At 34.0% G+C, this 12996-nt stretch overlaps 1 protein-coding gene across 1 annotated transcript; it reads left to right on the top strand.

Moving 5' to 3' along the window:
• The first annotated feature begins 395 nt into the window (after positions 1 to 395).
• On the top strand, positions 396 to 12582 carry LOC124819776 (ARM repeat superfamily protein). Its single transcript, XM_047291351.2, has 9 exons — positions 396 to 555; positions 653 to 775; positions 857 to 1054; positions 1541 to 1619; positions 2367 to 2512; positions 7780 to 7893; positions 8758 to 8889; positions 11992 to 12105; positions 12204 to 12582. The coding sequence occupies exons 1-9, from the start codon at positions 502 to 504 to the stop codon at positions 12252 to 12254; spliced, it is 1011 nt and encodes a 336-aa protein (XP_047147307.1). The 5' UTR covers positions 396 to 501; the 3' UTR covers positions 12255 to 12582.
• The last annotated feature ends 414 nt before the right edge of the window (positions 12583 to 12996 follow it).

Genomic DNA, 12996 nt, shown 5'->3' with positions numbered 1-12996 from the left:
ATAGTTAAATTTAAAAAATGATTAATAAAATAATTATTTTAATTTTAAAAAATTATTTAAAAATAAAATTAGAAAATAAATATCAACACAAAAAATAGAAGTTATATATATATATATATATATATATATATATATATATATATATGAGAATAAATTATATAAAATGTATAATAGAGTACTGAATTTTTTTATTGAAATTATAAAAATATAAATGATAATAAAATGTATATACTAAAAAGTATTTATAACATAAATTTTATTATAGATAGTTGGATAGTTATTGTTTTTTATAATCAATGAAATAAATAATATGAATTATTTTATAAAAGTAAAATGTATACCCTAAAATATTTTTTAAAGAAAACCTTGTTACGAGTACATTTGATTGAAGGTTTCTCTCAAATTTACTCGAAAAAAACACATAAAGCAAGTAGAAGTGAATGTAGTGAATGTCCTCGTTATAACAAAGGCAGCGGCCACCGAGCAGGAAAGCGGCGAACAATGGCGACGGAGATGGAAGAACTCATCTCCTTTCTATCTTCTCCTTCGCCGCAGGTAAACCCTCTTACACTTGTCTTTGATTTCACTCTTTCTTCCCAAACTCCTAGTTACGGTTTCTCATGCGTGGTGGCATAATGGTTTCTCCTTTCAGATCACAAAAGCCGCCGTCGACATAGTTCGCGGCTTAACCGGTTCCGTCGAAGGCATGCAGTCCCTCGCAAATTATTCAAACTCCCTCCTACCCGCGTTGTCTCGCCTCATAACGCTTCCCAAGGTAACATGCGGGCGCGTGCACTATGCTACCTGTGCTAGCTAGGTTTGTTTCTCGTAACTTAAATACGGCGTGTCGTTTCAGGAGGTTTCGGAGGCTGCGGCGGAGGCCCTGGTGAATTTGTCGCAGAATTCGAGTCTAGCCGAAGCGATGGTTCGATTGGGATTAGTGAAAACAACGATGGATGTTTTGTACAAGCCCGAGTGCGGTATTGCGCAATTGCTTGTCATGCTTTTGGTCAACCTCACTCAACTTGATGCTGGTGTCACTGCCGTGCTTCAGGTGCGTGCTTTTATTTATCTGAACACAATTTTCAAATGGGAAAAAATGTTTATGTTTCAGACTTGTTATCATTAGTTTTGTTGGTATGCTAAATATATACGATCATCATAAAAGCTATGAGCATTTGAAGTCTTGAAAGGAGCGAGTTACGTTAGGATACGATAAATGAAATTGTAGTTCTTTTTTTAAGTTAGGTTGTTTTTGGGTAACTTACCCTGATTTTACTGTAGAAAAAAGAGAGGATAAAAAGGAATTCTACTTCTCCCGTGAGTGAAAACCAATTATACATTTTAACTGTTATAGAGGTTGTCTCATCTGACGTCTCAGAAATTTGGAGGACATAAGTTGATTTTAGCTTATGAGAGGAGTTCAATGTATTTTACCTTTCTTCTTTTCTCCTATAAAATATTTATGATGAAGTTGATCAGAACAAGACTTGATCCGTTTTATTTTGCTGTTAATCAGTGATTTTCTTGTGATTAACAGATTGAAGATGAGAAAGTGCATGGATTGTATGTTATGAAGCTTGTTAGATCGTTTTGTAGAACCACCCATGACAGTGACGGTGAGTCCCTCTCTACTTAGGATAATTATTATGCTTAATATTTTGTGAGAAGTTTTTTCATGCCACGTGTGTCTATAGATAGTTAATCTTAAGCTATTTGGATCCTGCGATGTGTTATTGAGTTCTAAAGTTTCTTGTAGGCTGAGGTGAGACACCTATATTAGGACTTCAGATTCAAAGACGTGGTTTCTTTTCAAATAATTATGTTGGAGATCTCACATAAGCTAAAAATATGACCAAATTATAATATATAAATGCAAGAAAACCTCACATTTTGAGTGAGTTTGAGTCAGACTTAAAGTCTATTTTCTTATTATGATATTAGAGGTATTTAGAGTCTATCATAATTAAATTTGTTGAGCCAAGCATGTCACCTACTCTTGGGTTTCTCCTACACTCAATGTCCAGTTCTGAATGTGAGGAAGTGTGTTTGGAATCCCATATTGACTAGAGATATGACCTAAATTATAAGATGTAGGTGGGCATAATCTCACATTACTAAGTCGGTTTTGTAGTGTTAAGTTAAACTTAAAATTCACTTTTTTAAGAAACTAAATAACAAGTATATGGACACAAAATTTGGCTGTTAAGCGGCTTGAAAAAAGTGAAACTAGAAAACTTGGCTCTCTTTTCGTATATTCATTTTGAAATTTTTTTTGCACCTTTTACATGGCTGTTGTGTTGTGATTATTGGTAATTCTTCAGTTATTGTAATTCTGATACAGTGAAAGTGTTTTTTTTTACCAGATGATGCTTTTGAACATGTTGGTTCAATACTTGTTAACATATCCAAGCAGCGGGAAGGGAGGAAGCTTCTACTTGATCCAAAACGGGGTCTCTTGAAGCAGATAACCAGACAGTTTGATTCAAACAGTTCATTGAGAAAGAAAGGGGTATGCTCAATAAATACACTCAAAATGATTACTGTTTCCCAGCCTCGGGTATTGGGTGCCTTTTGAATAGTTTTATATTTAATTGAATTAGGAAGTACTTGATATTTTAATGTTCTGTTCTGATTTTTAAACTACTTTTGAAAGAAGTTTTCAGTGCCTCAATGGATGATTTAGTTGCTTCCCCATGAGTTCTTTACTGATGGGGCGTACATTACTGGCACATGGACTGGTGTTACTTCTAAACTTGGTATTTGCTTATAATGGCTTAGAAATTAAATCTATAGGTGTGTATCATGTACTGTGTTGATTGTCTTGTGGTAAGTGCCTAATGTACTTTTGCTGTGTTGACTTGCAGCTTGTATTGTCTGATAGCCCACTTCTTAGTTAGTTAGTTAGATAGTGTGGGAAGTGTGCGTCTCGAGTCACGAAATTTATGATTCACAGGGTTTATTCCAACTATTTTATATAGGATATATATGAATATATACAGATAGATGGATAGATAGACATCTTATGTTAAAACATGTTGGTGAGAGAGAATTCATCTGAGTGTGAAAGAGAAACCATTCGTTATTTATTTGTAGTGATTGTAATCTCAAAAGTTTTCTATCTAACTCTTTATGGGAGAGAAAGTTATCTCGTGGTGAAATGTTTGTGAATGTAGATTGGAATTCGTTAATACTCTAACTGAACCACATTAAATCTTTTTTAAGTGCTCAATTTTTTCTTGAAGCCTTTGTTTTCTATGTATGGGGTTGTAAACTTAAGACTAAAAACAGGGAGAAATAATATTTTGGAGGGCTTAAAGGACCCCTCTAATGATCTTCTGTTTATAATGAAGAAGAGCTGATACAATTGATAATAAAAAATCAAAAGACTGTCCTAGATTCCTAGGCACAAAACTAGGTACACCTGGAAGAAGTTCCCAACACACTTCTCCTTACTTTAGACCTAATGATGATTACACTAGCTTACATAGATTTAATAGTTATTTCAACACTCCTTCTCTGGAGCATACAAATTGTATGTATCAATCTTGGAAACAAATAAACTCAATCCTAGGTCCCCATAAAGACTTGGTAACACATGTAAGTTAGTCATTTGATCTAACAAACCCAATACATATTTCTTTTGTCAACTACTTCTGCACAAAATGGCAATCAATTTCTATATATCTAGTTCTTTCGTGAAACATTGGATTTGATGCAATGTGGATAGTAACTTGATTATTGCATTACATCTTCATAGTCTGGATTTCATAGAATTTAAGTTCTAGAAGGAACTGCTTCACCCATATAAGTTCACACATTAGTGATTCCATTGCCTTTTATTCAGCTTCGCAGTACATATTTCTTTTGTCAACAACTTCTCTTGCACAAAATGGCAATCAATTTCTATATATTTAGTTCTTCCGTGAAACATTGGATTTGATGCAATGTGGATATTAGCTTGATTATTGCATTACATCTTCATAGTCTGGATTGCATAGAATTTAAGTTCTAGAAGGATCTGCTTCACCCATATAAGTTCACACATTAGTGATGCCATTGCCTTTTATTCAGCTTTAGCAGTCGATCGGGCCACTACATCCTGTTTCTTACTTTTCCAAGAAATAATATTTCCTCTAAGGAAAACATAATACCTAGTACCTACAGACCTGAACGCTTCCTCTATCCTCATGTAACAAACCTTGCCCTTGAACCTTTTTGAGGTACCTTAGAATGCGAATGATAGCATTCAATTGGCCAACACATGAAGCTTGCATAAATTGATTGATCACTCCAACGACAAAAGATTGATCAAGCCTTGTAATAGTAAGGTAAATCAATTTTCCAACCAGCCTCCTATATCTTTCTAGGTCAGAGAATAATTCACCTTCTTTTGTTATTAATATTTTGATTTGGGTATATCTAATGGTCTACAGTCAATCATACATGTTTCTTGTAAGATATCAAAAACATACTTCCTTTGAGAGATTACAACTCCGTCTTTTGATTGAGCTACTTCAATGCAAAAAGTATTTAAGGCTCCCAAGATCCTTATACTATTAAGTAAACACATGGAAGTAGATCCTTGGTTTGAAAAATCTTTGAACAAGTACTCCTTCAGTTAAGATATTCCAATAATATCATTTCTTGTAATGACTATATCATCAACTTATACTATTAAGTAAACACATTTTCCTAGAGAGGTATGATATTAAAAGACAAAATGATCCTTCACTATGCCTTAGCCCAAATTTTGAACAATTGAGCTGAACTTTTCAAACCAAGCATGCGGTGATTGCTTGAGGCCATATAATGAGCGACGAAATTTGTATATCATACCAGACTCCCCGTGGGCTTTAAGAAGGACTTGTTGTATGTGTTAAGAAGTGGACTTTAAGCCTAACTTAACCCCACAAAACCAACTTGTAAGATGAGGTTTACACCCACTCATGTACTCTAAATTGGCCTTATCTCTAGTCGATATGAGACTTTTAACACATCCTCGTTAAGTCGTAGTATATACATCTTGAGCATAGGACTTAACATTAATGGGTGGTCTGATAGCAAGTGAAGCAATATGTCCAGCAAACAACAAATCTCGCTAGAATATACTTTAACAATGACTCTAATACCAAGTTAAGAAGTGGACTTTAAGCTTAACTCAACCTCACAAAACGAATACCTCCCTCATGTCGAGGTATATACATCTTGAGCATAGGATTTGACATTAATGGGTGGTTCGATAGTGGTGCTATAACAGGTGGCATAATATGCTCAACAAACAACAAATCTTGCTGTGAAGATCAAAAAGGGAGAGAAGTGGATCAACCTTAGATGTCTCGAAGAGCTTAAAGAACCCCTTTTATGATCTTCTATTTATAATTATAGAAAATGAGATACAATGGGGAGATGAAAGATTAAAAGACCAAAGACTACCCTAGACTACTAGATACAAAACTAGGTACAACTAATGCATTGCGGTGACAAAGTTCCGACGAGTGGAAGGTAGCACGTGGGTGTTACGTGCCTAGTAGTGTGGACTTAGGTTGAGCGTATGGAGGACAACTAGCTTCTAGTACTGGCGGGGTTGGCCGTTGCTCAATGAGGCGCTTCAGACCCGATGATCACCAACAAAAACTACGGTGGCCGACAATTGGTGGCGAAGACAGTTCTAGAGATGATAGAGACAGGTAGAGCGGGATCAATCGCTCTAATACTAACTTAGGATTAAAAAATTAATATTTTGGAGTGCTTAAAAGACCCCTCTAATGATCTTCTATTTATAATGAAGAAGAGTTGATACAATTAATAATAAAAGATCAAAAGACTGTCCTAGACCACCAGACACAAAACTAGGTACACTTAGACTTCTCCCTACTCTAGACCTAATGATAATTACACTATCTTACATAGATTTAATAATTATTCCAACACTAAACATTCTTGTATTTTCTGAATTCGTTCCGGTGAGATTGCTTAATTTCACAATAGTATTAGTTAATGAATAAAACTATTTAGCCATAAAAGAGTGTTCTTTAAATTAATCCTTGCTATTGTTTGGTTCTTGGTGATTTTCCACTTAATGGAATTGCTTATGTTGTTAAAGACATTATGTTTAGTTTATATTCATCTTTTATCTTTAGTTAGTTTGTTATTTTTTCTTATTTGTATTTTAGGCTTAGCCAATATTTGTTCTATTATAAATAGAGGACCCTATGTGTATATTAAACACAAGGGAGTTTTCACTATATTCAACTTGGTATCAGAGCATATTTTTTGATTCTTTTCTACTCTATCTTTGTTGTTGCCATTGGACGGTGGCTGCCGCCATCGGCGGCCCCTTAAAAGTCTCTTTTTCAACCTGTGTCTTTATATTTCAATGGGCAGTCCAGTTAGTTGTCCTAGCCAAGTTCGTCTTTAGAATTTAGCTTTTAGAATTCTGTTTTGTTTCTTAGCCTCGCTTGTAGTGCCTCGCCTGGCCATGCTCTTTTGGACCAATACCTAAAACTGGTGCTTTCCCTCCTCTAATGCCCAACCATAGGCATTCTCAGTAGCTTCCAATCATTTGCAGAATTCTTGGGCTCGGGTTTGGCCATACTTCTTGTGATACAGTGCTAAGTATCACCATTGGGAATACTACAGCAGAGAACTTTTGGACCTCCAATTTGTCTTCGACTTTTTGATGTCATCTGTCATCCTTATGCTTTGTAAGTTGTAGTAGTTGTCATTTATTTACAAGTTTCCGAGGATAGTATGTGGTTAACACCAAGGAATTTCAACACCAAAGTCATCGATTGAAGGTTGTTCAGGGAGTCTATTTCTGGCGAGATTCAAAATCATAGTCAACAATTTTACCAACCCTTTGTCAGATTTGTTTTTGGGTGCTTTGATGAATAAAGGAGACCATTATGATCTTCCACTTTCACGATTTGTCATCGGCGCGTCGTCATTTTTGCCGTTCGTCATGAGGGGGAGTATTTTCTAGCCACTGTAAGTCCCACCAGTCAGAGATGGCAATTCCTGCAATTTGTCCACTGTAGGCCCCATCCTTATTTGATGGCAATTTTTGTCCCTGCAGTTTGTCCACTGTAGGCCTCGTCCTTACTTGATGGCAGTTTGTCCACTGTAGGCCCATCCTTACTTGATGACAGTTTAGTCCCTGCAGTTTGGTCGCTTTCCGCCACTACAAGCCCCATCAGTCAGTGATGGCAATTTAGTCCTTGTAGTTTGTTGCTCTCTACCAATGTTCATCCACTTTTATGGAAATCTCCTTTGTCAAAGTCATCCTACTTGAAGTTTCACGGTACTAGTTGAAGTTTCGCAATTGTCCACCACTGTCCAATCCATAAGCTGTTGTTAGTTGTTTGTCGACCTATGATTGCACATCTGTTTGCCGCACACTCTTGAAGACAGATCATATTTTTCAAATGGAGTTTATTTATTCCAAGTTTGATTCATATAATCTGTATGCTCAGCTTGAGGGGGAGTGTTAAAGATATTATCGTTAGTTTATATTCATCTTTTATCTTTAGTTAGTTTGTTATTATTTCTTATTTGTATTTTGGGCTTAGCCCATATTTGTTCTATTATAAATAAAGGACCCTATGTGAATATTGAACCAAGGGAGTTTTCACTATTTTCAATATGATAAATGTAACATTGATTATGTTTATTTTCAGTTACTATTTTTAAAGGCTTAGCCAACATGGGTGCCTCTATGTGAGTCAAATTTTATTGCACATAACTTTGTTGTTCTGACACTTGTTGCAATATTTGGAGGTCTCTGGAACTATTCGCAACTGTTGCTTTGAGGCTGAGAGTCAGCTTCAAAATTTGCTCTTGGTATCAGAGTTTCTCTGGCCTGCGTTACTTCTTCCTGTAGCTGGCAACAAGGTTACATGATTTACCTTTTCTTACCTCAAAGCATTGTTGCATATTAAGAAATAGATTTCCTCCCACCTTACCCAATTTACTTTTAACTACCAAAAAAGGGAAGATAAACTATTTTCAATCAAGTAAGCTGTAGTTTACCTGATGCCTATAATTGCATCATGAAGAACTTCCTGTTTGTTTCCCGGGAAACAAGGGGACTCTGATTTGCGAAGAAAGCACAAAAAAAAAAAAAAAATGAAAAAAAATACAAAAATTGAGAAAAGTTATTTTTGTAAACTTTTCCACCTGATGAGCAGAGAAAAGCTGAGAAAGTTTAGTAAACGCAAGCATAATGGATTATCGTATCCGAGGTAAATTGATAATTATTAATATTTTATTATCTTTTATCAATTAATTATATTATATACTCTTAAATTAATATGTAATATAAAATAATAAATATTTACAAATATATTGTATTATTATAATAAAATGAATAATTAAAATAATTAGTAAAATAAATATAATATTTTGTTAATATATATTTTGTATTAAAATAATTAATTAATTAAAATTAAAATATGTTTAAAAATTAATTTAACAATTTTTTTAAACATATAAAAAAATTATTTTATCACCCACTTTTTCTTCATTTCTTTCATTTTCCACTCCCTAATCCAAATGAACCTTAATGTCTACTATGAGTCGGTCCTTCTCATTATGAGAGGAAAATATAAGCTCAGTTTTTTAAAATTCTTTATTCGTTTTATTGTGCAATAATGAGATCATTTTAATATTATATCCTTTAAGCTTCAGAGTGTACTCTTCTTGAGTATTGAACTTTGTTTTTGTGTGAATTGCATTGATTAATTACTTTCTATGCAGATTTACAGTGAACAAGACAGATCGAAAATGCCACTTGAACTTGGGACCGCACTCTCAATTGATCGTGAACCTGTTAATGATCCAGAAATTCGTATTCAGGCCTTGGAGGCCATATACTTAATCATATTGCAGGTAAATTTGGACTTTTTGCTCCCTTAATTTTTCTATTTCTCATTCTTTTTTACGTATTTGATCAGACTGGGTTTTGGAGAGAAATGTGTTTTGGAATTTAGCACGCGCATTATCGACACTAAACACATTATGACTCAGTATCTCTTGCAATGCTAGCAGAAAAGTATTTTTTTTCTGACTTTTGGTATATTCAATGGTTTACGATTCGATTACACACCAGAATTCTGTCATGTAATATATATCATATTATAGGTCTACCATAAGAACTTTCTCCTTTCCCCTGGGATGAGTGTTGGAGACGATTACTTATATATCCTTAGTTAGCAAGATGGTGAATTCATTAACTGGTTGCACCTGCAATTAGTTTATATGATGACTTAACTATGCCTTAGGGGTTTTGGCATAATTGGTAGGAATTTTTATATTTCCACTATACATTATTATTGATTTGAGTTTGAATTTGGAGCAAAGGTTTTGAGTCTTTTGACCAATGTAATGTAATAATACGTTTAACAGTTAAAATCTTTATATTCTTTTTGGAACTTCTACTGATCCATTCTAAGGGGGCTTCTTTGTGATACACTATTTATGCTGCCATGTTCTCTTTCTACCAGTCATCAACCAAACCACATCTCTATACAGTCAAAACACTAGTCTGACAGGCTTGGTGGGGGTTCAATATGTCTGGAGGAAGGAAGATTTTCTTCTCAATGCCATGATACTTCTGAGTATCTAAAAAACACTAGAAGGGGGTTGAATAGTATTAATGGAAAAACTTTTTCACAATCATCCTGATATAGCACTTTCGTCGAGTACAAGATTTTTCAAGTAGTTGTTAAACGCTCGACCTTGTAAATGCTTTTAAACAATAGATGCTTTTAAACAATAAATTCTTTTCACGTACTATTACGAATATTCACTCCAGTATTTGTAAGAACTTCCTTTTAATGAGCAATTGTTTAGTATGGGAAACTCTTGTATTCAAAACTAAAGTGCAACTTCAGTTTTATAAGAGGAGCGTTGAGACAAAAGTAAACAATAAATGCACAAATATTTTTATCCTGATTCACTCCAATTGAGCTACGTCCAGTCTCCTCTATCCTTAGAGGGTTCTATTATAATCTTCAACAAGATTAAAATTGAGTATTCTCACCACTCCTGATATCCCTAGGCACTCCTAATATCTTCTGATATGCTGCGTAGTTGAGTTTCACTCATTTCTGGTTGTGTAGTATTCTTCACCACTCCTGGTATCCCCGGTCAGCAAATAACTCCTGTTACCCTAGACTAGTTGAGTTTCACCACTCCTAGTACTAGACAATCCTGATATCCTTTGATACATTGCCTAGATTTCTTAACTTGCCTGAGTTATACAACAAGTGTTTTAATTCTCTTCAGAATTGCAATCAACCGATTTCTTACAAGTCGTTTAGATAGTTACTCTCGTAGAGAGGATGTGTTCAATACAATATAGTCTATAGACTTGCTGGGTGTTTCTCTCTTTTCTCTTACAACAGTAAGCAAATATTACAATGAAGCTTGAGAGTATTGTTTGACTTCTTTTTCTCTTAGATATTCTCTTTGAGCTTGAGCTTCTTTGCGCTTTTTCTTCTAAACGCTTTTTGTAGGAATGATATTTTCGTTGTAAGCTATCATCTTGATTATTTCTTTGAAAGATCTTCTATTTAAAGGCTCTTCTCTGCGCTTTTTCTTCTAAACTCTTTTTGTAGGAATGATATTGAATCTTGTGACTTTTTTGTCTTGTTTGTGAAACAATGATTGGTTAAAGTCAACTTATCGTAGCAAGCTTGCTTTTTTAGTATTTTGCTCGAAGTAGGTTGTACTATCTTTCAAACATGACTTCTTATGAAAAGAAAATTCTGTGAATGTCTTCTTTGTCTCTAATGTTTACTTTTGATATATTTCAAATAAAGCATGTGGATGCATGTAGTAGGTTATCTGCATAGAATAAAGTAGATTATGCATGCAGCAGATATGTCTTATCTCTTATCACTTTTGTTGGTTTTGAACGTTGAACATTTAATGATATTTAATGCTTGTTCAAAACAACAAAGTGCTTTTTACATTTTCTACTGTTGAGGTAGCGTTTATCATTTCAGCTTTTCTTTAAGATACCAAACATTGAGTAAGAACTTCATCATTGGATGAAGTAAAGGTTTTAGCTCATAGTATCGTCTAGTCCCTTGTAAACGCTTTTTGAGATATTGCCTTTTTAAAGCTAGAGCGTTTAGAAAGCTTTGTTTTCTACTTGTGTTTGAATTTCTGTTTGAGACTATTAAAGGTTTTAGTCAAAGATATTGTCTCGATACCTTTTCATTTCTTGAGAGTTCAACTGATTACCATTGGATATAGTATAGTTTACGCGTTTAGCATAATTCTCATAGACGCTTTGACTTGTAAGTAGTTTAACATTGCGTCTGAAAGCTTTAACTTAGTTATTTTGCGTTTCAAATGACGGTAAGTGTTTTTCTAAGGCTTTTCTATGTTATTGGATGATTAGGGATTTTGAGCCTAATATTTATGTGTCTGTCTATCCTATTCTTCTAAAGCATTTTCATATTCTTATCTCGTTTAATGTTATTTGATTAAACTTCAAAACATAACAGTGTTTAGACATGAGTCTTATAGACGATTTTGACTTAACAACTTCTTGTTTTGGTATCTGGATTGATGGTTGCTAGAAATCTAGAGCATTCTGTTTTGTATCCCATCCTAGTCTTTCACGGCACTTAAGGTCTACTTCTTTTGTGAGTAGTTCATTTAGGAGCTATACTCTTAACATTCCTATTCGTTATGTTGATGTTCCATATTCAAAGAGTTAAGATTCACAAAGAAGTATTGCGCTATTTACCAGGGAGCGTTAACTTATTAAGAATGTTTCTGAAAATCGTGTCAATATGTTATACTGCAGTAATTTACTTCTGAACTTTATTAATCCGTCTTTCCTAAGGGCTATTTACCCTGTAATGCGTGGCTTCGACTTGTCACCTGGTTCAGTTTTCATGTGTTTTTATGATTAGATGCGAGATATATTTCTTCTCTATGCATCAAATTTTGCTGTGAACTTCCATTGTTTTGTAGGATGCAGGTCGGAGGGCCTTTTGGTCTGTAAATGGACCTAGAATAGTACAAATCGGTTATGAAGATGAGGAAGATCCAAAGGTTATGGAAGCATACGAGCAACTGGGATCCTTGGTAAACATATGTTCTATCAATGTTGTCTCTCGAACCTTCTCATCTTTCTCTTTTAAACATATAGCTTATTATCTGCATGACTATTTTGTTTTGATCAGTTGGTTCACAGCAGCAGTGCGGAGGAACCATCCAGTGAGACCCCTCAGTAGTTATTTTGTATTTCGATCAATTGATCCTTCAATATCTCTCCATAAGAATTATGTAATAGTTATGAAGGTCATTCGAATTAAATTTTCCATTTTGAGGGTTAGAGTTACCATTTTTAGAAATATGTAAATTATGAGGCTTCGAATACTGGTCAAATTTATTTACGCACAGCAGAATGAGTGAAAGATGCTCTCTTGATGCACAAGTTCAGTTTGCATATTCAGTTTCTGTGTTTCGAATTTTGAATTCTTTAAAATACAGACAGGATATAAATCCTATTTCTTACGTATCCTGTTTCCATGGGTAATTTATAAAGTATTTATTTGGTGATTTTCGGTGTTTAAATGTTTATCTTTCATTTTGAGTTAGTTTATTTGCAAAATATTTGATAAGAATTTAAAGCAAATGATCTACGTACGTTATCAGGAGAAAAGAAAACAAAAATATGATTATATTTTAATGAACAATAATATTTCAAACCCTTCCTATTTCTTATATAAAGTGTGATATTTTCAAATTCTTGAATTTTAAATGAAAGTTAAAAGCAAAAGATTATAATTAATTCGTTTTCTTTGTTAAAATTTTTACATTATAAATTTAATTTAATTTAATATAAAATTCAATCAACAAATATTAGTCTAATTTTTTTTAAATTCAATTTTGCACGAAACACTTCAGATACATGCAATCATAATGATTATCAAAGATTCACCCCTTAGATCACCAACCGGTCATTGTATTGCC

The sequence above is a fragment of the Vigna umbellata genome, chromosome 1, assembly GCF_029865625.1.
Source record: "Vigna umbellata cultivar VRB3 chromosome 1, Vumbellata_1.0, whole genome shotgun sequence".
Classification (NCBI taxonomy): domain Eukaryota; kingdom Viridiplantae; phylum Streptophyta; class Magnoliopsida; order Fabales; family Fabaceae; genus Vigna; species Vigna umbellata.
This window is presented reverse-complemented; position numbering and strand designations above follow the sequence as displayed.